Source organism: Silene latifolia, chromosome 5 (genome assembly GCF_048544455.1).
Source record: "Silene latifolia isolate original U9 population chromosome 5, ASM4854445v1, whole genome shotgun sequence".
Lineage (NCBI taxonomy): Eukaryota > Viridiplantae > Streptophyta > Magnoliopsida > Caryophyllales > Caryophyllaceae > Silene > Silene latifolia.
Genome location: NC_133530.1, coordinates 68098846 through 68125529, shown reverse-complemented (window position 1 = coordinate 68125529; position 26684 = coordinate 68098846). Strand labels below are relative to the sequence as shown.

At 34.7% G+C, this 26684-nt stretch overlaps 1 protein-coding gene across 1 annotated transcript; it reads right to left on the bottom strand.

The window, feature by feature from the left end:
* Positions 1 to 12055: 12055 nt before the first annotated feature.
* On the bottom strand, positions 12056 to 20961 carry LOC141657497 (sec-independent protein translocase protein TATA, chloroplastic). Its single transcript, XM_074464757.1, has 2 exons — positions 20591 to 20961; positions 12056 to 12310 (listed from the first exon to the last, which is right to left on the bottom strand). The coding sequence occupies exons 1-2, from the start codon at positions 20873 to 20875 to the stop codon at positions 12173 to 12175; spliced, it is 423 nt and encodes a 140-aa protein (XP_074320858.1). The 5' UTR covers positions 20876 to 20961; the 3' UTR covers positions 12056 to 12172.
* Between the last annotated feature and the right edge of the window lie 5723 nt (positions 20962 to 26684).

The following is a 26684-nucleotide window of genomic DNA, read 5'->3' as shown; positions in this document are numbered from 1 at the left end:
CCGTAATCGCCTTAATGAGCTGATAACTCTGGCCATTATATTGTGCAGTCGATTGATGGTGGGTTCAACGAGCCATAAGTCAAACGGTTGACTGATCGATCACAAATACGGGTTATAACGATACCTCGTAGGACAATTATTTTTGTGACAACGCAATGGAGTCCTAAATGTTTAAAAACATTCGGTGCCAGGTCGTGGATAGGACATCCATTGTGTTCCTAGAGTCGATTCTTTTGACTATCGACTGTCTCTTGAGATTAAGGCAGTTTTTGGGTGACTTTGGTTTCTTTCTCACGGTCTGCCCTAACTGGAGGCTAAGTAGATTTTTTCTGGGTCATTTCATACTGTGCTTACATCTGCAGGATTCGAGTTGAGGAAAATATCCAACCTTTATCAGGTATAGTTATTTCTCAGGGCCACTCGAGGAGTTGTAACTGAAATGCATGGCCATGCTCGAATGTTGATTCGTTTATCAGTTAAGTTACTCTCTAGTCGGGGAAACCACTCTTGATATTGATCACTTGTAAAATACGACCTTTTTGAATACGGATTTGTCAAATTGTTTTACATTGAGTGGGAGAAATTTTAGGATATGAGAATCGGTTATCGCACATACACTTGTGAGGACAAGTGGGAGTTTGTTGGAGCTTGTGTCCTCCACAATTAGTGTGATAACATTTATAAATCTCTTATAGGTTCACAAGGATATACTTCGTATTTTATCAGTTGATTAACGATTACCTAATAACGGTTGGCTTGCTAGAAAGTTTGACGTTATTATCATACTGATGGCGGTGATCAACTGGTCCCTAAAAGTCACACCTAAAGGATGTGTTTGAGAGATGTGATTGTATGAAAATATAATCACATTGATGCCTGACTAAAAGGTTAGTCCAAGTAATTGACTAAACAGTTAGTCAATGTGTTGATGAGACGATTATTTAATGCCGATTAAATAATATTAGATGAGTCGAATTAACTGTCAATTCGTAAATTGAATATAATATGTTATATTTAATTAATGTATATAATGTTAGTTTGAACGAATTAAGATGTTAATTCGTAATTAAATGTAATCGATTATATTTAATTAGCTAATTATAAATATGCGATATTTATAGTTAAAGTATATATTATACGATATTGTCATAATAAATTATTACAGACCGGTATTAATAAATCGATCAAAGGCTGTTGTGTGTGTAGACTTATTAATACGGAATAAAATATATGACGATTTATAATTATACACATTTTATGCATTTTTGGAATAACCGAAAATAAGGAGATTTTATCCTTATTTTTGGTTGTTGCCTAAACCGAAATTAGAGTTAAAAAGAGGAAGAAAATATCTTCCTCAACTCACTCAATTCTCACGGTTTGAAGAGGCCAAAAAGGGAGTTTTTTTCTCTCATTCTAATTTGACCTAATTCTCTCATCAAGAACACAAAAAAAACCCTAAAAATTAACAAGTGAATTTTGGGGATCTATTCTAGCAAGAACAAAGGCATATCTCATTTCATCTTGGGTGCAACTAATAGGCGAATATCATTGCGATATTGTTATTAGGCCGAATTAGCAAGGACCAAAGGTTGAATCTTAATTCTCTACCCTTTTTGTTTATGCAATTTATTTTATGACTTGTTTTCATCATTATAAATTCGTTATAATCCTTATAAATAAAGGGATGCATACAGATTTTTCCCACAACCATATCAACAATGATCTAATTCACTAATTAATCTTCTATCTGTGCATTTACCTTCTCAACTTGGTATATTGTGTTTCTTTTCTTCAAATTTTCGATTTGTTATTTTCATAATTTTTTCGTCTCATAGGTTATCAATTCTTTATTATCAAACTCGTATTGTTACTACATGAATGTATCATTTTTGGGGCTCTCCTTTTTATGAGTATATATGTGTTCAATACTTAGAGAATGTCAATCTATGTTTATTAAGGAGAAATTATTTATCTAGGTTAACATAATTGTTCTCTAATTATGAAAAAAAAATAGTTATTTTGTTAATCATATGCCCTTGAAAAAATATTTCATTGCTTAATTTTTGTACTTGATGCCGTTTTGAACTTTGATGGTTTTAAATTTAGTTCAATGATAAATTAGTTCCAGAAAAAGTGTGTTCATTTTGTATACTAGTGTAATTATTTTTTCCTTATTTTTTCCTTTTTCTATTGTAGGATGGAGCATACACATTATTTATGTTCATCAATCCATTCCATGATTAGGTCAGTGAACAACGATCCATTTATAACTTCAACACTGTTACATCAATTCATTGTTTTGTTATTATTGAAATTTATGTCATCTTGTACCTGTTGGATGTTTCATTTGGCTAGAGATACTTTTTAATTAACCACTCACTAAATTAAGATTGAAATTTACCATTTTCTCTCTTGACAGAAATGATGTTTTATACAGAATTCAGTTTAGGTATATATGTTCCCTTACTTATTCTAAGTCTAACAATGGTGTGTGAGTCAACATCAGATGTCTTGAATTGAAATTTAGAGTTGTGTTTAGGTCTTTTGCTTATATCCGCTTTCTTCTTTCAATTGACATAGTAAATGCTTAGTTCTTAGAGGTTCTTAGAATATGGTGACTTATTACTGGTTACTGGCATGTTGGCTTGTAATGTTAATCATGTGTTCTCTTGCCTGGATAGCCTCATAATACTTTATGCGGTCTACACCTCAACTTAGCATTAATGGTCATGGCTTCTAACAATTATATTTTTTTTCATGAACAGATGCCTCTCGAGGTGTAATGATTTTTGCTCTAATTGGTTCTCAACATTTTCTTGGTTAGATTTTCATTTGCATTGTGAAGAAGTTGGAGTAACGGGAAAACTTAAGGTACGGTAATGTTTCTGATTGAACTAATAAGTTGTTTGTTTGATATATATTATATACGACGGAGTACTTTTAATTTCAAGGTGAAATATTTCACTTTTGGTCATTATCATAAATTTTGTTAAGTTAATGCAACTATATACATGCATATATATGCAGGCTAAATATTATATTTGACATGTTGCAAAATTTTGAACAAAGGAGGCACTAATTTTTTTTGGATGATTTAGTGTTTTCGTGTAAGTTTGTGTATATCTTAGCATTTGAAGCACTCTCTTAATTGTAAAGTTCTTTATGAGGGGTTATTTTCTACAATTGACATCATATCCTTTTTTAAGTGAAATTGATGAATTTGTAAACAGAAATGGTACATATTGATGTCAAGCTTGTTGCGTTATGCTTGTGTTGCATGTTCTTAACATATTGGATGTTGAATTAGTGATATCTTGGAATGATATTAGCCATCAGTTAGCACTTTGGAGCAACTTATATAGCTATATAATTTTAATTAGTGTGCATCTCGTTAAGAAGGTATCTGGTACTTTTGTTCTTGGTATGCTTCTTTATTAGACTTCTGTCATTGACCTATCAGTAAAAAAACGGTTGCTTTTATATTGTCTTGCTTTAAGTCGTACTCATACACATTTTTGGTGGATTTTTGTATGTAGGTTAAAGTTATGACATGATCAGGCATCTTCAGCAAGCATATCAGAGATATTGCATTAATTTACACTCATAGTTGTTGTCATACGACTCGCCATACAATAGATGGTGCTGGAGAATGAGAAGATAATGCTGCTTAGTTTTTTTGGTCAGAGTTAGATATATGTGCATTAGCTCAAAGTTGGATACATAATTATATGGACTTCATAGTCATATTCTATCAATATTTGAAGTTCATGAAGTTATCATTGTACTGTGAATTAATTCGACATTGATTTTCATTAATATATGAGCCTTTATTTTTATAGAAGAGCTCTTGATGATTTTTATTGTTTTCCCAAGTAATTTTGTATCTTGTTAGTTTGTATTAATATTCAAAAGTTAAGGTTGATATTTTATTATTTTCCTAAGTAATTATGTATCTTGTTAGTTTGTATTAATATTCAAAAGTTGCGGTTGCGAACTGATTTTTTGACGCTTTCTCTGTTATTATACGAGGAATTTATTCTCGCCACCAATTTGATCTAGACAGATAAAAGCGTCGTTATGAATTACCAATGTCGACATTTCCAAGCGTCATACTTTATAACTAACATTTAAAACTGTCGAGAACGCTCACAGTAAAAAGTGTCAGAAAATAGTGACGCGGCAAAAACTGATGCATAATAAAAGCGTCGATAAATTTTTTTATGATGCTCTAAAGCGTCGTAAAACAACTAAAAAAGCGTCAGAATGCAAGGGATTTGTTGTAGTGTATGTTTTAAGCTCCCAAACACAATTCCCAAAAACCGCGATTATGTGGGTATGCGTCCACTTCCTGAGCCATCCTACGCTTCAAGCATTCATCGGTCTAATATTTGAGCAGCGGTAGGCCATTATTCTACGGCTCCCTCCACCACGTAAGGCTTTGGAAGTACATCAACTAGAGGAAACAATAGACACCCTCCTACACTCTTTGTGTCGTTCGACCTCCACGACTCCACTTCTTGGCTCAGACGATCCAGCACCAATGAACACCAATCCAACTGTACAATGGCATCAACATCCTCTACCGCTTTTACCCAACGAAAGTCGATACAACTGTGCACCGTTGGTGCTAAGAAAGTCCCCATAGAAAACACAACAAATATCTTCTTAAAGTCAGCCTCACCTCCTCAAACATCCCCAACATCGCGACTTCAAGACTCTCGAATGATAACTCACTGTTTTTGGGGACTTTGAAACTCTCATGCCAAATTTGGGCCAACTCCTTATCGGTCTTGGCGTTTATGGTTGCGTCAGTACATGGTAACATGAACGCATCATACATGTCAAGCTTGGTTAGAGAAACTGGACATGCTTGTTAAATATGAACATCCGGGAGCTAGGATCATAATGTTATAGCAACCAATCGACCATTTGATGATAAAAAATCATTTGTTTTCAGCTCTAGGAGGCCCCCAAATCCGATGTCTTCCACATCCTTTTTTTGAGCGTCCATTAGAACAGCAATTAAATTGAACAATTGTCTGGGTGAACCATGGCCATCAACCTCCTTCTTTTTCCTACAAGCACCATATGTTAATATACTATAACGAGGACCGAGAATTAGAAACATGTTAAAGTTAAGAAACATACAAATATTATACCCACTTTAACTTACTTTGACACCATTTCACATATACAACATTGAACTCTAAAAGGATTACACATTACACATTAACCCAGTATAAACTTATACCTATTTTAACAGAATTGTAACCTAGTTACAACAAAATGAGAACATGTTAATTTAAGAAACATACATAAACTATACCCAATTTAAGTCACTTTGTGACCATTTCAATTATTATAACAATGAACTCTAAAGTGATTACAAATAACACATTGTCTAATAAATAACTAGTACCTATTTTAACATACATTGTAACCTAGCTACATTTTTAACCAATTTGATAACATATTTAAGTTAAGAAACATATAAAAAATACACCCAATTTAACTCACTTTGTGACCATTTCACTTATACAACATTGAATCCTAAAATGGTTACAAATAACACATTGTCCAACACATAACTTGTACCTATGTTAACACACATTGTAACCTAGCTACATTTTAAACCAAATTCAGAACATGTTAAGTTAAGAAACATACAAAAAATATACCCAATTTAACTCACTTTTAACCATTTCAGTTATACAACAATTAACTCTAAAGTGGTTACAAATAACACGTTGCACAAATACATAACTTGTACCTATTTTAACAGACATTGTAACCTAGCTAATTTAGTAAGACTTACGTATCGTTGCGAACTCGTGTCTTCTTTGCCACAATAGCAGTTTCACCTCCCTTACGCTTCTTTGATCCATCACCGATCTCCGCCGTCTGTTTAACCATTCTCAATGCCTTTGGCTCTAGTGGAAGATCTGGAAATATAAACAAATGAGTGTAGCAAATGTAAACAACATAAGTGACTATGTAATCATTTCAGTCCTATAATATTGACATTTAAAATGGTCACATACTACATAGAAGCTCAAACATAGATATTGTCACCATTTTTACAAACATTGTAACTAAAGCATGTAAACAATTTTACTCAATATATGACCATTTATCCTAGTTAACAGGAGACAATTTATGCTAAGTTGTATTTGTTATCATTTATAGAAGAACATGTAACCATTTCAAAAAAAATTTGTAACCATTTTATTTTGCAAAGTTGTTAGATCTATATGATTGTGCTTTTTAAAAAAAATATACACAAATAAGGTCAAAATGTCCCCAAATTACAATTAAAGAAACAAAAGGTAACCCTTTTGTTACCTCCCCTGCCTTTGCAACACTTTTCTTTTGTTGTCCCCACATTTACTGCCATCTTCACAGCTGCGTCAACACATTCTGAATGGCAACAAACAGATTATTATGACGTGAAATTTTGCAAAAAAAGTACAAACAAGTTGAATAAGGGAAAACATACCTTCTTGACCATCATCGTTCCTTTCCTCTTCATTTGATGCAACGTCCTTGATGCGTGTTTATTATATGCGATTATTCTCTCATTTAGCACACATTTCTATGCACTTATTTTATCACTCTGTTGCTATTTCCTCCCATTCTTGCTACTTTTGGTATTTTTCTTATCTTATGTAGATTTGGAACCCAACCATGCATTTATGAACCAAAACCTGCTATTAAGGAGGTACAGGAGCATGTGTCACCATGTGTGCTATTAATAGGTGTTCGAAAGTTGCTCATGTTTGGAGGCCATGGACAATTTTTAGCCTTGGAAAGCTGTTGATAGCAGGAAACAGGTTTATGAATGAATGATGGAGTCGATAGATAGACCATCATTGTCGATAGACAGACCGCCATTGTCGATACACAAGCTTGATATGTCGATTGAATAATGCAATTATGTCGATCGACATAATGCCTATCGACACAGGGAAGCACAAGTTTGGAAGTTAAGATGTCTGTCGATCTTAGTCAATCGACTAGTATATGTATGTCAAACGACTGAGCTGCATATGTCGATCGACAAATGCTTCGCTGGCCATACTTTATGTCAAGGGCTTGGGCTTATTTGTTACTTATTTTGCTCTATTATTTTGGACTTGATATAAAAGGACTTGTAAACATTTCATTAGGTTATCTCTCGTTCTACTGTAAAACACTTCTTACGTTGATTTCTCCTTAACTTTTAGATCTAGAATTTTGCAATTAATCCTTCCTCTCTACTACTCTTGAATCCTTGGTAATTTATCTAATCTTCTTTATTCGTCTTTATTTCTCCTAGTCTATTTTTACCTTTCTCCCTTTATTGTTTCTTATTTTATGTTAGATTATTCTTATCAACCTTTTAATATGACTTCAATTATCATCTTCATTATTATTGTTGTCGTTATTTTTATTATGCATAGCTAATTCCATTGCTAGGATTTAGGGATTCCAAGGATGATTAGCGGTTGTTTATTAAGTTATTAGATCGGTCGATAATGTTGGTCTTTGTTGTTAATTGTAACATTTAATTGTGATTAATTGATTAGTGGCCATAATTGAATATATTGAATTGGTAAACCCCTTATCTAAGATCGAGAGCCTGGTGAGGGTTAGACCTGCTACAAACATTAGAGTGCCCTAATAAATTGTGAGAGCCCATTAGAAGCATTCTACGGCGATTAGCGATCCGGGAGGACATTTTCACTACCCTTTCGAACGATAGTTAAGACTGATCTGTGATCTTACTTGATCAATAATTATCCATAGTGAACCGACAATCCTAGTCTTTCCTCTCGATATTATACATCTTTATTCATTCTCTTTAATCTCTTATTTTTACTTGTCATTAGTTTCGTAATAAATCAAGCAACCCCCGATTTATTACTTAGACAGACTTAATTTAGCAAATAGAATATTTTAGTCTCCATGTGGATACGATCCCGACTTCCCTATCTTTCCTCTCTATATTATACATCTCTATTGCATTTGTCCCACTGGTATTTTTCTTAGGTGGTTGCCTTTTTGCTGTTATTTTCTTTACCATCTTACTGATATTTAAGTTAATGTTTTGGATTTTGGTTAATTTGTATGAAGAGTTTGATCTGAGAGAGAATGAGAGAATTTGAAATAAGAGAATGCAGTAGAAGTGGAAAGAGGGAAGATGAATTTGTGACAACGAATGGGATAGAATTAGGTTAAAAGTGACTTTTCTAAATCTGTGGTAAAAACCGTGCATTGGAAAGGCAAGAGATTTTAATTGTTTTTTTAATACCCAAACAGTCACTTCTATAATTAATGCAACATACTACCAAATTTTGTGACTTTTCTACCGTTTTACATCTAAGTGATACTATCCGACCCGTAACAAGCTTATGACGTCACAAGCAAGACTAATTGATAAATCAACAATACGTAAGTCAACTATGGACTAGAGCAATAGTCAGTCCACCACTAAAAAAAAGTGAAATATGGTTCATCCCACAATTTACCCAACTCTTAGGAAAGATGTTCGTAAGACATACAGGAGAAGACTATCAAATCTTTTGGTCTCCTCTTGCTTAATTAGTTGTACGTGGACCTTAAAACAACTTCTCTATTTCATCGCTATTTGACATGATTAAAAGGAGCCGTAGTTCATTACAATTGCGAAGAAAAGTTGCAAATAATTGAATAGTCAAATAACAATACGAGAAGATGTGTGTCAATCTCAAACCCCAATAATTGTAAATAATAAGATAGCTGCCTTGTAATAAAAAGCAATCCATGCATTTAGAAACCTATCACGAAACGTATCTAAAAGAAACTTTATAAAGCCATCCCACCTGCCCACCATGCATGAAAAAAAAGCCTCCCTTACTTGAAAGTATTAGTGATTTGCAGGGTATAACTATACTACAGGTTACCTTTGTCTAAAAAAAAAAAAAAAAAACTATACTACAAGTTTTATCGTCATTCGACAAAAAACATTCTATTCCAAAGCTTATTGAAAGGAATCCTTCATTGACCAAGAAAAAAAGCGACCAAAAATTTTTGGTCTAGAAATTTGGGATTTCTAAATAAGGTTTTCGTCAAACACAACCTTTAAAAATAAATATTTTCAAACACGACCTTTAGAAAAAAAATTTGTCAAACACAATCTTTAATAAAAGTTTTTCTTTCAAATGATTTTTTTTTTGTCAAACACAATCTTGAAAATTGTTGATATATGGTTTTTCTTTTTTGTTAATTGAACTCCAACAACCGCACAATAAATAGATTTGCAAATTTAAATCGTTTATTTAACAAGCAATATATGGATTTAGGAAAAAAAGGAACACGCATCTCATATATTACATCAGACTTCTTATAGTAATTGCGTTTACATGTATTTTTTATGAACTTTTAAACTTATAAGTTATATTTTAATTTTTAACGTCATTAAAACTATATGTGTAATTTTGAGCAATATTATAATTTTTTTATCTTAATGTTTAAGTGAACGGCTCAAAAATTTATAGTAATTAAAACTCATAATCATCAATGCTATATATTAAATTCAGAAACCAAAGGACTTCAGTGGACCCAATTAAGAGATCTCAATGCACATATTATATAGTTTGGGTTAAAATTAAATTATATAGAAGCTTGGTAATTTTCCTAAACATTTGTAAGAAACTAAAACATGGTCAATTTCTTTAAAATAAAATAATTAATTAAGATGGTCAATTCCTTAAACTAAAATAATTAATTAAGATGACCAATTTCAAGAAGACTAAAAGAAAGAAGATACTTAGTAATTTTCCTATTTATTTAACATACAAAAATATAATATAAGTAGGTTATAAATAATTTAAGTTAGATTCCATAATATATAATATTGCATAATTCTTTCGATTTGATTTAATGCATATATGTAATATATTTATATAAATATATAATCCTCTTAAAATTGCATGTTAAGGCTCTGTTTGGTAAAATCGATCAAAAGGTACACAAAACACGAAAAGGTACAAAACCGATAAGGTGATTGAAATTAAAAAGCTAGCTGAAAATTGGAAACTGATAAGGTAGCTGATTAATTGTAAAGTGTTTGGTAAAACTAACTGAAAAGGTAACTGATTTTTTGTAAAATGACATAAAAGGACATTAATATCAGCGAGTAGCTTTTCATTTCAGGTACCTGAAATGACTTTACCGAACAGCATTAGGTAAAACAACTACCTGAAATATTAGTCAAATCAGGTTGCTTGGTCAAATCAGGTACCTGAAATGCCTTGCCAAACATAGCCTAAGTAGTAAACGTAATTTTGTCGGTAAAGAAAAGATTGTAGTAACATTCGATATAGTTATATGATAGTAATCACTCATTTGAATAGTAAAAGTAACAATATTATCAGCGAGATTAGTGAAAGTGGTAGAAATAACAACAGGAGTAGTGAAATAATCAATATTAATACGGCAATAGTGAAAGTAACAATAATTACGGAGGGAGTAGTGAAATTATCAATATTAATGCGGCAGTAGTGACAGTAACAATAATTATGGCGGAAGTAGTGAAATGTTTATTGTTTCATTAATAAGAGTAAAATATTAATAGCGGTAGTAATAAATTTGTCTCAAAACTTATTTCATTGTAAATTTTAGGATATGTCAAAAATATTAATGATAAATTTATGTGTTATGCAACTTTAAGTAATTTTATTTAATGAAAAAAAAAATTAATGGTAAGTAGAGGTAGCCCGGCCGAAGCCGAGTACCAATACTAATAAAACAAAAGTCGAAAACTTTATTATAAAACTCAGAAATTATACTAACCAGATGTACTACATGTAATGTAATCTAGAGCATCGAAGATTAGAAAATAAATTGCACATCCCTTTCCAAGTCTACTTTTACAATAGTTTATTTTATACTGTTTTATTGTTATTTTATATTTGAAGATTACCCTTTGGCAATTCCAAGCATGCATATATTTCCTTATTTCACGATTACAACTTTGGATGATTATAGAGATGTTCATACTTAATTGTATAAAGCAAGGTAAGTGGCAAGGTTTCGCTTAATGTTTTCGTTTTCAGACGTTTACTTTTAGTATTCTACCAAATGCGCATACAATCATGCATGGTATCAATAAACTTGTTTGAATGAATTGCTTAGTTCAGCAAGTATGTAAAGGTAGAAGTGATCGATAGATAAGGACGGTTCCTTCTATTACAAAACAAAGAAATTGTAGCATGATTCGTCTAGCTTTTTTGTTAAATTAAGTATTTATCTTTAATATGATAAAATGAATTGAACCAAAGTAAATACATTGCATGTTTGTGAAATTGCCAAGCGAACTAAATTTAAAGCGGAAATAAAGCAACTAAGATTGGTTGGCCTGAATTGTAACTAGTAAGTGCTCTCGTCTCTTATAAACGAGTAAGTGATGAGCTCAATAGCTATCTCTAGCAAATGAAAAATAAAAATAAAAACCATTTATTTAGTATTTTAAAACAATAAACTCAATCATACGCCTCCAAACGTCATTAAGACGATTCAACCCTAAATAATAATAGTAATGGAATTTCTTGTGATTTCTTCCTTCAAGTTAGATGCCATTAGTTTTCACAAAGTCTCATTTGTGACGGGCATATCCGTCGCAAACCTGTGACGGGTCAAGTATTATCTATAAGGGGTAGATAAGACAAAAGCAAAATGTCTAGGGAGTAGCAATCTGTTTTGTCTTATATACCCACATGAGTATTACTTGAGCCGTCGCAAGCTTTGTGATGGATTGTCCGTCACAAGAGGACTTGTTGATTAGTTTTTGGTACTAAAATATATGTAGTCTCAAGAGGTCACTAGTTTTGGTGATTTGATCGTGAATTTCTAAATTCTACTATTTTTTTTTTTTTGGTCTTTTTTTTTTGGTCTAAACCATCCGGTAATCCAAACCACATTGGGCCGACTAATCCGGATTTCAGGGCGTGTTCAAGGATTACGGTATTTAAACCCATCCCAATCGCAGTTGTGGGGGATCGATCCGCAGACCTCCCTACCAAGCGCAGCCCCATTCTACTAATTGATTATACAAATTATAGAATCTCTTACACAAGTATCAACAATCAAAATCAATTACGAGATTATAAAATCATAACCAAAATCTAACACAGGCACGCTTCTAAACAGCTTATGAGCTTTCTTTAGAAGATGAAACAACATTTTCTTGCTCTTGTGTAGTTTGGGAAGCTGGTTTCGCCTCTAACAGATCGTCAGAAGACTCGCCTTCCTCTGGTTTCTTGAGTTCTTGTTCAAACTCTTTTGCTGCCTGAAAAGTTATCACATACAAGCAATCAAAATTTATGAACTAGTAGAGTGAACTACCTTGTTACTTGTCTCACACTACAAAATGTCATTTACGACGTTGACCACCGTTAGCTTACAATGGCCTCTTTTGAGATGATGTGCCTATGTGGTTCACTTCATAGTTCATAATACGTTAATGTTATAATCTTACAACTGTCTTAAGCAAGACTAACTCGTCTCACACACGTTTTTCTTGCAAGGTATATAAAAAAGCTGCAAGTCGGCAACTATTGCAGATTGCAGATTTGTAGTGAATACTGATATTTAGTTGTTCAATTACAACAACAACAACAACATCAGAGCCTTAATCCCAAAATGATTTGGGGTCGGCTGACATGAATCATCCTTTCGAACCGTCCATGGGTGAACGCACGCCTCAAAATGCGAATAAAAAGGGAAGATAAAAAACAAAAGGGAGAACGAAAATGTAATGGAAAGTTAAGGTGAACTTAGGGGTTTTAAAATCGAATTCCGTCTTTCTTTTATAAAAACTTAAAATTTAAATCGAGAGAAAAGGTTAAAACGATTTTTAAAAACCGAAAAAGAGTTAAGGATCCGGAATGAATCAGATAAAATCTATAAGAAAGTGGTTGTTGAAAAAGTGTGTAATAAAGGAGAGAAAAATAAATAAATTAATTTCTTTAAATTAAATAAATAAAAAAACACTAAATCACAAAAAACATCAAATACTAAAAATCCACATGTTCTCATATCGTGCTCTATCACTCTCAACCATGTCAACTCGCCTGTAGTGCTGTCAAGGGACCTTTTTCTCCAGCCTCCTAACTGGTGCGTCCATAGGTCTCCTTCTCACATGGCCAAACCATTTAGTTGTTCAATTGTTTTGGAAAAATTGCAACTTTGTTACATCAAGCCCAGACTGCCCAGTTTTGCAAAACTGATGTTAATGTGGCTATCATATTCGTATTATTTTGTATAAATGCAATGGGTCTTCATTTCCATAAATCATGACAATCATGAATTCATGATAGACAAACTGACTTTGATTGTATTTATTATACAACATTACCCTAGTGTCCCAAAAATGGTGGAGTAAGGGAGTCCATTATAACAACCTTATCCATGTAATAGTAAACACAAACAGGATGTATGTCTTGGAAATTGCATCAAATGACTCTACTTCACAATATAAAACAGCACAATGTAGTTTAGAGGGTCATTTTGCGTTATCATAAACATTTGATGGTAAGGATGATTTGGATGATTATGTATATCAGGATAGCAAGACTGAACTAATTCACATTGAAGGCGTTTATGATTACAAGTGTGTAACAGGGTCCATCCGGCCACTGCAAGATATGAGACTTGAGTCCAATCTCTGACATGGAAAGCCTGACGTGAGGTTTATATGGGACTGGGCTCTTAAACCCTTTGAGCTTGTTGTTGGGTGGTTTCTCTCATCATCTATATCAAAGTGCTCTGAACCTACAAAATTCACATTGGAAAGAATGGACAACCTAATTGGTATGATTATTCCAAGAAATTTGGAAATTTGATCATGAAAGCCCTTCGTTTAAGCTACCCAAGCTCTGTGTGCCCAGAAACTTCAAGCAATAAGTGTCATGTTAATGACGACTGCAACAAATGTTGGAAGATGCTAAGGATGAGACAGAACAAAAAAAAACAATCGTATTGGATCGATTGCTTTGAGCGAACTTGATCTAATGATCGACTCAAGGAGGAAAAACACTTTTCCACTTCTTAACATAATGGTTACTCCTCTGCCGCCATTTTCCCTGCGCCCTTCATTCTCTCCTGCTAGGATCATTACTCAAATGACTAGGCAAGGGGGAATTGGTGGGAGTAGCACGAATACTTACTTGGAGGTGTTGGAGCATTCAATCCAGATTAGAAAGGTGAGTAGTGATGATATTGAGGGTACTACTTCTCTAATTGAAAATGGGTAGTATTGGGTGTTGGAATGTTGGGGGATTAATAGTGAGAATAAGCAGAAAGAGGTTAAATGGTTTCTGCATAATAATAATGTAGGAGTTTTTGGTTTTTTGGAAACTAGGGTTAGACTAGCTTCTATTAATAAAGTGCATCAAGGAATTGGTGATCATTGGTCTCTAGTTACTAATATAGAAAGTCATGAAGGTGGAAGGATTTGGCTTATTTGGGATGCTATGAATTACAAAGTGGATATCATAAGTAATGAGGCTTAAGTAATCAACACCAAGGTAACCTATTACCCTACTGGGTGCTCTTGGTGGATGTCTGTAGTGTATGGTTTTAATAGAATAGCTGAAAAGGAGCCTTTATGGGAGTCCCTGACTGCCATGAAAAACCTCATTGATGGGCCTTGGGTAGTTATGGGGGACTTCAATAATGTTCTAGCTATGAATGAAAGGATTGGGTCTGAAGTTTCAAATGCTGAATTGAAGGGGTTTCAAGAATGTGGGGGAAGGATGCAAAGTTCCTGGACAATACCATTGTCCAGAAGATCTGGGATACTCAGATTTGTGGTGTTCCTATGTTTCAAGTAGTTAAAACTTAAGGCTCTTAAACATCCTTTGAAGCAGTTGAATGGGGCAAGTTTTGCTAACATTGAGACCTCTGCTGATGTAGCTAAGCTTCACCATAGATATTGATCCTACTAATTTGGAAGTTCAACAAGAAGAGAAGAATGCTGCCCTTGCCTACAGAGAGTTGGATATGGCTAGAAGAAGCTTTCTTAGCCAGAAAGCTAAAGCTTAGTGGATGAAAAATGGAGATGAGAACACACAGTACTTCCATAGTGTGATTAAGGCTAGGAGAATGCAAAACAAGATCCTGTTTATTCAGGATATGAATGGAGTTACTCATACTGAACCCCAAGCCATTGAAGAGGCATTTATAGAATACTATGTTCAACTTGTTGGGTTCTAGTAAGAAGGTTAAAAAAGTTCATGTCCCACCCTGACTGAGGAACATGTGGTTGAGCTGCTCGGACCTGACCTGTGGACCTGTGACTGAGAGTGAGATTAAGGAGGCTATGTTTTCCATCCCTGCCAACAAGGCCCCTGGCCCAGATGGGTACTCCTCACAATTCTTCAGAGATGCTTATAGTGTTGTTGGAAATGATGTTGTTAAGGCTGTGCTGGAGTTTTTTTCCAATGGGAAACTTCTTAAGCAGGTAAATGCCACTACCCTGACCCTTATACCTAAGAAGACTAGACCTATCACTGTTGCAATGTCCTGTATAAAACAATATCTAAGGTTCTCTGTAATAGGCTAGCTGCTGTCCTACCTGACATTATAAGTGATACCCAAGGTGCTTTTATTAAGGGTAGAGAAATTGTGGATAACATTTTGATTTGCCAAGACTTGGTTAGGCTTTATAAAAGGAAAGCATGTTCCCAGAGGTGTATGATGAAGGTGGATTTAAAGAAAGCCTATGACTCCATTGAACGGGAGTTCATTCAGCAAATGTTGGGAGCCTTAGGGTTCCCTGCTACTGTGATTAAATGGATTATGGTTTGTGTGACTTCCCCATGGTTTACTTTGTCTCTGAATAGATCCAGTTTTGGTTACTTTCAAGGGAAGAGGGGGATAAGGCAAGGTGATCCTATGTCCCCTCTCCTCTTTACAGTATTTGAGCAGAGTGTTGGTGAGTGTTGGTGGCTGTCACTGCTAAGAGGGAGTTTAACTACCACCCATTGTGTAGGGCATTGAATCTGAGTCATATGTGCTTTGCAGATAACCTGTTAATGTTCTGCAGAGGGGATAGATGCTCTATAACTGTCATATTGAGAGCTTTTTCCACTTTTTCAGTGGCATCTGGGCTTGAAATGAATAAGGAAAAATCTGAAATATATTTTAATGGTATGGAAGCATCTGATGTTAGTTATGTCTTAAGATTCTCTGGGTTTGGGTTTGTTGAGGGGCAATTCCCCTTGAGATACCTGGGGATTCCAATTACTTACAAGAGAATGGCTGTAGGTGACTGTACTAGACTGGTGGAGAAAGTTGTGGGCAGGATTAAGGGTTGGGGGCTAAGAAGCTTAGCTATGCAGGCAGGCTGGTCCTCATACAAGCAACTCTGACTCAGCTCCACTCTTTTTGGGCCAGAATATTTGTGATTCCAGTCACTGTCATTGACAGAATCACAAGTATCTGTAGGAATTATTTGTGGTCTGGAAATGAGCAGTACAGCAGATCACCTTCTGTGGCATGGGAGTCTGTGTGTATGGGTAAGAAATTTGGTGGTTTGGGGATTGTCAATTGCAGACTTTGGAACATAGCTCAGATTGGCATATATACCTGGTGGTTAGCTACAAAGAGTGACCATCTATGGATCAAATGGGTGGATCATATTTATATGAAAGGGAGGAACTGGTTAGATTATAGCCCTAATGGAGGAAAATTTGTCAAGTCAAAGACAGGATGAAAGCTGGATTCACTAATAATACCTAGTGTGATAATCAGGGGTGTATTCAGTGTCTAGTGGCTACAAATGGTTGCAGGGTGATTTGGATAAGGTGCTCTGCTGTCATATGCTGACATATGGAACAAAGTTAACTTACCAAAACATTCATTCATAGGTTGGCTGGCAATTAAGGGGAGACTGCTCACAAAGGATAGGATGCTTAAGTTTGGATTGAGTTCAGGTGGTATTTGTGACATTTGCAGGGATCATCTGGAAGATCACCTTCATCTCATGAATCATTGTGGTTTTAGTGTAAGATGTTGGGATTTATTGCGTCAATGGCTGGGGATTCCCTTGCCTACATCAGGCATTATTGAATGGTGTGCTTCTTGGAGGTGTCGCTCTTTACTGAAGAAGCACCTGGTTTTGAAGAAGCACCTGGTGTTTGCTGCTGTGATGGCTATGATATACCACATCTGGCAAGCTCGGAACACATGTAGACTGGAGCACAGAGTCCCAGCAGCACCTTGGGCAATTTTCCAAAGGGTTAAATGTCATATTCAGGAATTTATGTAGAGGTAGGGACTGGTCATCAAAGTATAAGATACATCAAGGGTACCTAATTTGTTGATTAGGTACGGTTGTTTTGTATTGTGTATGTAAGTGTCCCAAAATGTAAAAGGATGGTGTATAAAATGGAGAGGAGCCAATGAAAGACTTATTTAAGAAATGCAAGCTATTGAAAGACTGCTCGTGTTTCATTCAGAATCACTGCCCTTATGAAAGATCTCAGGAAAAGGGGTTCTACGTTGGGCCCTATATTTGAAGAACAATACGATGAGATGAAGCTTCTTTAACTAGGGCTTTTGAATTCTAGACCTGGTCCTCTAAATCACAAATTTGGGCTTTCAAATTCTAAACCTGGTCCTTACATGCTATCCTATGGAAGAAACAATATACTCCCTCTGTCCCGGTCATTTGTTGTCCTTTTCCATTTTGGGGTGTCTCACTCAATTGTTGTTCTTTCTATTTTAAGAATGAGTTTGATGAGCAATTTGATCATTCACCGTCAATTTATTCCACTTGTCATTTAGTAATTGGTCCCCTTCTCTTTTCTTGGTCTTTGTGCCAAAACAAAAGGACAACAATTGACCGGGACGGAGGGAGAATTTTTTTTTTTGTTTGATGAGACAGGAAACTAGGTTAGTTGAAGATCAACCTATAACATTCTTACGGAAGAGAGCAGTAAAAAGAGTCAAACACTTTAAAATTACCTGGAATAATACTCCATATATGAAAGGAAAAACAAATAGGCACAAAGGAAATGACTCTCAAAAGAATGTCCGAAAAGCTACCAGTAGTTATTGTGTGAGTATAAGACGGTCTCTTAGTATAAAAAAAAAAAAAAAAAAAAAAAAAACCACTCATTATTGATAGCAATAAATGAGTGATTCTTATACAAAAGGACCGCCGTGAGACCGTCTCATTCTATAATTTACAAAATAAAACTCATAAAAACAAGAAAAAATTGCTCTGAAAGTCCAAACAAGGGAATAAAATTCCAGACCTTTGAGTGATCAAATTCTCCCAAGACAATAGTACACCGGTTTTGCTATAATCAAACCATTAGTTAATGAGCTTAAAACTCTCATAAATATGTTTTTAGTGTCCTAATTTAAACCTTCATTCTTAAGAATGACTGAATTTTGCTTTCCAAGGCTAAAATGGAAAGCAAATAAGATCTAGTCTTAAAGAAGGTAAAAATCTGGAAAATCGACCGAAGACAAGTTCTTTCAATTGAATTAATTCTGGAAAAGCAAGAGAATCTACATCCTGTGGAGACGGACAACAATAAAGAAGAGTATTTCTGAGAAGAGAGATAATGAAATAGCTGGGAGAATAAACAATTTATCTGATCCTCTCTCTAATTTGAGACATGAGCAACAAGGTTAGATGGAAGCGAATATACAGCTGTACAACATCAGAAGGGTCTCTGAGATGCGAATTTAAATCATTCATGGAAGCAACACTTGTAAGAAGTTGATCAGCTAGTTCAGGAACTACTGCCATAAAAGTTCCTACAAGGCTACAGTTGTTACAAAAGTTGTTCCTGTAGGTACTATATTATTACGCACATTATCATCCAATGATGCTCTTCATGAAAGCAAGTAACTAAAACTGGAACCTGTATACCAAATACCAGCATATTCTCATCCAAGTATCATGAAGTCCTGATGAGGATAGACGTAATTCTCTCATCAAACCAGATTCACCTACTTTCTCTAGTAAAGCCAATGCTGCTCTTTCCCCCACAAAAAAATTTGCCTAAAAAAAAGCCAATGATGCTCTGCTCTTCATGAAAGCGAGTAACTAAAATTGGCACCTGTGCACCAATAACCATGCCACCTTCGAGTTTCTTTTTGCTCTAAATGAACATTGGACAGAGACGGATGACTATAGATAACCATTATAGACTCGTCAAATCACTGACAATATAAATTCACCATCTTGGATAATGTTCACTATTGAATAAAGATCACTAACACAAACACCTATGTCCACTTGTACAATTCAAATTTTAAATGACTAACATCTTGGCACGGGTGCGTTTAGTTTCAGGGTATATGCTGCAAACTCAGTTTGTTACGATGGAATTTCCATGATCTCCAATTCAAACCATACGTATATTTTGGCTAGAAGCTCATTAAATTGGGTGTGTTTCTTAAACCCTAGAGCAACAACCACATGATGAAATTTGCAACACAACTATCATTAAAGGTGTGCTTGGATGGAGGGATTTGGAGGGAAATGAAAGGGAGGGAGAGTAGGAGATTTGCAACACCCCGTCCCCCATCCCCAATCCCCTATCCCACCCTCCCTTTCCCTTCTCTCCTTCCCCCTTCCTTCCCTTTCTCTCCTATTTTGCTATCCATAATAGGAAAGAGTGTGTTGGGATGCAAAAAGAGTATGAAGAGGAGGAAGAATGAAGCATTTTAGTTTTCCCTCCAAATATTTCCTATGTTAGAGAGATTTGAATTTGGATTTTAAGAGTGAAATGGAGGGATTCCATTTTCCCTCCCCTCCAAATCCCTCTAACTAAAATTTGATATCCAAACAAAGGAAATTGTCTCCCTCGAGTCTCTTTTCCTCCAAATCTTTTAATCCAAACAAAGAGCAAGTGTCATTCAATACAAGCATTATATGGGTAAGGATGGATAAATCCGCCCCATTTCTCGTCCAATGAGCGAGCCCTTGAGCCTTAGGCAATGAGCTAATATTATTGTGGGGTACTTCCATGAAACCCATAGCTCTGCCAAAAAAATCTCCATCCTTCCACACGAATTGGAGCCTTAACATAACTATGGAAATGGTGTTGTACAACCATGTGCATTTTTCGTAAGTATGATGTTGGAAACCCAAAAAAGTCCTTAAATTTAACCATTAAATTGGTCGTAGTGTTATGCAAGTTGGTCTTATCAAACCAATTGACAACATACCGGTTGCATACCTAATCAATCATATACAGAGATGGATGACTATAGATAACCATTATAGACTCGTCAAATCACTGACAATATAAATTCACCATCTTGGATAATGTTCACTATTGAATAAAGATCACTAACACAAACACCTATGTCCACTTTGTACAATTCAAAATTTTAAAGTCCTTAAATTTAACCATTAAATTGGTCATACTGTTATCAAACCAATTGACAACATACCTAATCACATACTACCTCAAATCCACACCAAATTTCTCATATAACTAAGCAATGACTCATTCTTATCTGTAGCACAATTCGGAAGAATAAGAGGGAGAGGGAGCATTAACCAATACTAAAAAGGGGGGATGAGAAAGAGGTGACGGACCTGTTGAAAGCCCTTAATGGATTTACCCAAAGTACGGCCAATTTCAGGAAGCTGTTTGGGGCCAAATACAAGAGCGGCAACACCAGCAATAACAGCCAGCTCAGGGACACCCAGACCAAACAAGGAGTTGCACACTAACCCCCTCTTATGGGACGGGTTACTGGGTCGACTTCGGATAACAGGTCGAATTGGGGAGTACGTGGGCCTTAGGAAGGCTTTGCTGTTGTTGCTAGGAGTAAATGAGGGGAGGAGGGAGAGTGAAGCTGAAAGTGATGAAATCTCCATTTTTTATTTTTTATTTTAGTTGGTGTTTTTGAGGTTTTTGTTGTTGGTTGAGTTGAAGTTTATAATCTACGGGTAGTGTTATGATGGGGGGGATTGGATAACGTGGACCTTTATCGCGAGCGATTCATTTGGAGCTATATGACTAATTGACTATTAGCAAAACTAATTCACTATAATATCGCAGTTAGTCTTATATCCGTCTATAGCTAAAGACAGGTCAAATAGCTTGAAAGTGGTAACATTTTTTGCCCCCACCATTGCACTTGTTGTTTGTCCTATTAGGAATGTGGTATTGTATTTGGCCCGTCTTTAGTTATAGACGGATATGTGCCGTCTATAATGAGATTTTGTGATAATACCGTCAAGTAAATGAGAAATGCAAATTACTTTGAGGTGTTTAGTTGGGAGAGTTAGAATGAAATGAAATGAATTTAATCCATTTTAATGTTTGGTTGAGTCATTTTGAAATAGAGTTAGAATCTGAATAGAATCTAAGTGCTTGTTTGGTTACCCACTCAATTCATGAGGAGTTCTAAAATCCCAACTCCCATGAATTGAGTTTTTTCAAACTTGTTTGGTTGCCTTAAATATGGCAAAATGTAGGAATTTACAACTCCTTGGAGTTTCCAACTCTTACTGTCTTACATGATGTAGGAGTTTAATTACCTAGCCCCCCCTAGGTAATTGCAAACTCCTCCATCTTATCCCTCTAAATTTACTCATTTACCCTTAATAAAAATGTGAGGCTAGTAATATTATTGAGGGATATATTGGTATTTAGAAATTAAAATCGGGTGAATTACCTAGTTTAACCAAACAAACCATTGGAGTTTAATTCATGGGAAAAACAAATTTCTCCAAGGCAACCAAACACGTTTTTGCCATTTCATGTGAATTGCATATGGGAATTGAAATCCGGTGAGTTGTAAACTATCACAGGAGTTCAATTCCTATATGAACCAAACGAGCACTAAATCTATTCCAACTCCCTCTAATATCGTACAGGAAGTCACAACCCTTACCTCAAGATTCCAACTCAATTGGGTTCATTCCATAAGGATTCACATTTCATTCAATAAAATAAGTTCAACCAAACAATATAACACAAATTCTCATTTGTGACGGATATATCCGTCGTAAGCTTGTGACGGGTTAAATACAACCCATGTGAGGTAGATAAGACAAAAGCAAAGTGTCTAGGGAGTAGCATTTTATTTTCTCTTATCTACCTCACATTGTATTACTTGACTCGTCGCAAGCTTATCCGTCACAAGGGAGACTTGCTGATAATTTAAACCAAGTATGATTCCATATTTAAATTTTAGTTTTACCGTCAGAATCTCGGATACTTTTGAGATAAATAAGGTAATCTTATATTATCTAGGGTTCGTCCTAAACATTTTGTGGCCCTAGCTAAAATTGCAAAATAGAGTCCCTTTTAAAAAAATTGATCAAGTAAGTCACGTGTCATTTTCTAATGGAATTCAATTTTTAGCGACATTAATTAAGAAACATGTGTGTCGTATCAATATTTTCTTATATTTAAATGGTGACCCTTATAAGACGGTTAGAACTTAAAATCTACATACGTGTAACACAGGAAAATTCAACTATATTTTATAACTCAATTTTAGTGATTCAATCTTATAATTTAATTCTTTTATCGTAAAAGATTATTGATCATTTTAGATATTAGCTTTATTAGATGAGTCAATTGAATGTATAATTTGTATAAAAAAAATGATGATTGGTTAAGATGCTTAACCACAGCACTAGTTCCCCGATTATGAACTCTACATGAAATAACTCTAATTGACAAAAGACCTCGGATTATAGCCTACATAATAGACTTCTAGTTCCGCCATTAGGCCCCCTTGAAACTTGGCACTGGTCCATTGACCCTCCAAATAGGTCTCGGGGTCGGCCCTGCTACCCCTATCCCACTTAGTTTTATCTATTTCCTTTTTTAGGTGTATCACTCAATTTTTATCTATTTATATTTTTGTTAAGTTTATACAAGTGGCCAAATGGATATTAGAAGTGGGTCAATTAATAGGCATGTGCGAGAGCTCTTTAATTTATCATTACTTTTCTCTCTCTTTTGTTATTTTCTTGATCTTTGTGTCAAAACAAATGACCGAACGGAGTATTTTGATACAAATAATTTGTTTAGAACATGTTCACATTTTTGTAGACATGTTGTCTGCTCTTGTATGTAAAACTGATTTGGGAAAGAACTACGTCAATGAAGTAAGTTGTGAGTTGCACTGCTAAAGTAGCTGTTAACGTATCAAGGGAACTTGTATAAATTGAATATCGAGAACTTTGAATATTGTCAATTGTATTCTCAATACCTCCCTATCTCTTTTTCATCATTGACCAATGTTTTCTTTTATTATTTGATTGTTTGAGTAATTATCGACCTAGTGTAGATGGGTACTGATCAATATTTTCTTATCCAATATAATGGTTCTAGCTACACTCTTCTAAAAAATTATATGAAGATGTTTGTATTTAACGGTTTACTGTCATAACTTTAACATTGTATGGTTATATAAATTTAAAAATATTACGATCAATATTTACGTTAATTAACGTAATTTACTTTTACAGTATGTTTTTATCTCAACGTAATAGTTTATTTATGTTTCGGGTATAAATACACGGTTCACTAAGTACACTTATATAATACCACAGAATTCTGGACATAGTGAACTCGGTCGAGTAGGCTGTACTCGACCGAGTCGGTTGTCGAGTGCTTTTAGACAGGCTACTGTTTTGGGTGCACTCGGCCGAGTTGTGAGGAACTCGGTCGAGTAGACGTACTCGGCCAAGTACTTCAGGTACTCGACCGAGGACCCTGTCTGACAGGTTATTTTCAGCGATTTGATTAGAATGATAAGGGAGTTATATATTTCGCTAATCACTTAGTTAATCAGTTTCCTAAAACATAAAAACATTTCTAAGCTTCTCCCTAATCATCATATCATCATATCATACATTATATTAAAGCAACAACCATCTACTTCTTTAATCGCCACGTGTCACATCCCAATACTTTGCGACATGTCATCCACCTATTTAGATGCCAAGTCAATTTACAAAACAATTGAAAAAAATTAAATGTGTGAAAATCGTCTATTTATGACTACATAATAATGCGTAAAAAATCTGAGAACGATACAAGGCAAGAATTTCGCACAATAATATCAAAATAATTAAAATACAAAATATCATGCCCTTGAGACCCGGAATTTTTTTAACAATTTTGACGTCTATTTATGACTGCACTATAATTCGAAAAAATCTAAGAACGATACAAGGCAAGAATCTCGCACAATAATATCAAAATAATTAAAATATAAAAAAATCACGTCCTTCAGATCCGGAATTTTTTTAGCAATTTTTGACATTTTGCCCATGGTACCCAACTTTTTAAGTTTGTGCACATAATATCCTTGAGATTTGATTTTCAAGCATAACATGTCATTTTTATCGTTTTTAAAATTTTCAATTGAGCATAAATCATAAACCAGAAACCGGAATTGACTAATTTTTTTTTCAAATTGATTACCACTTCGAGATCTATAAGTTGATAAAACGAAAATGGTCATTCGGAAATTTAAGATCGAAGATATGTTTGATTTGAGATTTTCGTTAAAAAAACCCTAAAAATTGTAGGTCGACAATTGTTTTTCCCAAATCGTAGATTATGATGAGATAATCATTTTAGAAAAGAAAATTGGCCGATTCTGAATTCCGGTATAGGAGTTATGCTCAATTGAGTTTTTTTTTAAAGCGACAAAAAGGGCATGTTGTGCATGAAAATCAAAGAAGTAGGTCTCTCAAGATACTGTCTCCCAATAATTTAGTGGGAGACATAATAGGAAAAAAAATTTCGGTGGGTCCCTCTCCCCATCATGTGAGAGGTCTCTCAAAAACACTATTGAGAGACCGTCTCTCCAAAGTTTTTGTGAAATCAAAGATAAAGGGTAGCATGTACACAAAGTTAAAATATTGGGTACTATGTACAAAGTGGTTAAGTTTAAGGGTACCACGTGAATTTTCCGTATTTTCTTTATCAATCACAAAATTTGCCGAATTGACTTACCCTAAATTCTCGCCCTACTCAGAACAATTAAATTAATAAAGTCAACTATTTCATTTGTTATTATTAATTATTTTATTAATTATTAAATATGATTATCCTTTCATATTACTAATATAATTAGCTAAAATCAGATCTATAATTTTGGTGTCTTATCGTAAAAAGGCAACATTACTAAATTAGTATGCTAATTAATATTTTCGAGATTTGATATCTAAAAAAAACTGTTTCCTATACAATTCGGAGAATAAAAAAAGTTTTCCTAAACAATATAAAAAACTTTACATAAATTCAAAATCATTTAATTTAATCATAATTATTTTAATCATCATAATGCAAAATTAGTAACTAATAACAAATGATTGTCAATTTGTCATCTTATTTGGCCCCACTAAATTTTTTAATTTTTAAATATGACAGGTTAAAAATCCTACATTAAGATATTAGAAAGTGCATAAAATTGAACAAACCGAAATTTAAGCCTTGATTCTTGTGAGAGGGACACTATCATTTTACAGTTTTAAACGGATAGTGTCCGTCTAAAGTGATAATTTGTAATTTTATTATTGTATTTGATGAAAATCTGAGATCCATTTGCACGTGAGTTACCTCTCACAAATAGAAAATGACCTTGAGTGTATCACCACTATAAAATATGTGAAATAGATCAAATGAACCCAACTATCAACTTACTATGTCTTCACATCTGTCATACAAATAGGTCACTGGGTTTAGATTTAGCAAATGGGTCAACCCGGTGGGATTCTGATCAGATTAGTTCGAGTTAAGTTATTTTGGGTTTGGAAGAATTATAGTCGAGTTTGGGTCATCTTCGGATAAGCTATTTTCAAGTTATTTAGGGATAATAAACCATGTGCAACAATAAACAATAGGATCGTATTATATTTAATCGGGTCAATTCATATTAGTAATGTAACACCCCCATACCCCAAGTGCCTTACCAGGACCACTTGAAGCATGGAAGAGCTACCATCTCGGTTACCCGAGGCAATGTATATCAAATAGACGATAACGAAACATACTATATTAAATATGTTTAAAGCGATACAAGTCCAAAAACCAAAACTGATAAAGTAAATAAATCTGTTTCTTAAAATTGTCAAACCAACTGAAATAAAGTAAAAGAATGTTTATGACACAGCGGAAGACTTCTAAACAGCTCGTGGTGACTCAACCCAGCTATCCCATGCGCATCAACTCATACATGCTCAATAACTGCTCACCATCCCCGAATGGATCACCACAGTTTTTAAAACAATTAAACGGGGTCAGTACTGATTACACAAAATAACACAGCTGCAACAATATACAATCCAAACTATACAACCAATCTCCTTCACAACTCCACACACCTGACTACACACTAAAGTGTGTAGTCCTGCCAGAATACCCATCGCAACAAGTATTCCACACCGCCAGTGGGGGACCGCAGCCGTTCCCACCTAAGCCCCGCTCATCTCATCCGAGCGATAAACCCAAGTTCCTAAATGTGCACATCCCTTATGTGGCGGGTTCCACAGAAGGCGAATCCAGGGCGTGAAGCCACTCCCGCAAGTGACTCCACTCAGCCGAAGACGCACCTCGCAAACCACAGACAGTTATACAACCAACTATACAATCAACAATCACCAAATCCAATTCCGATATGATATATATATATATATATATATATTAACAACG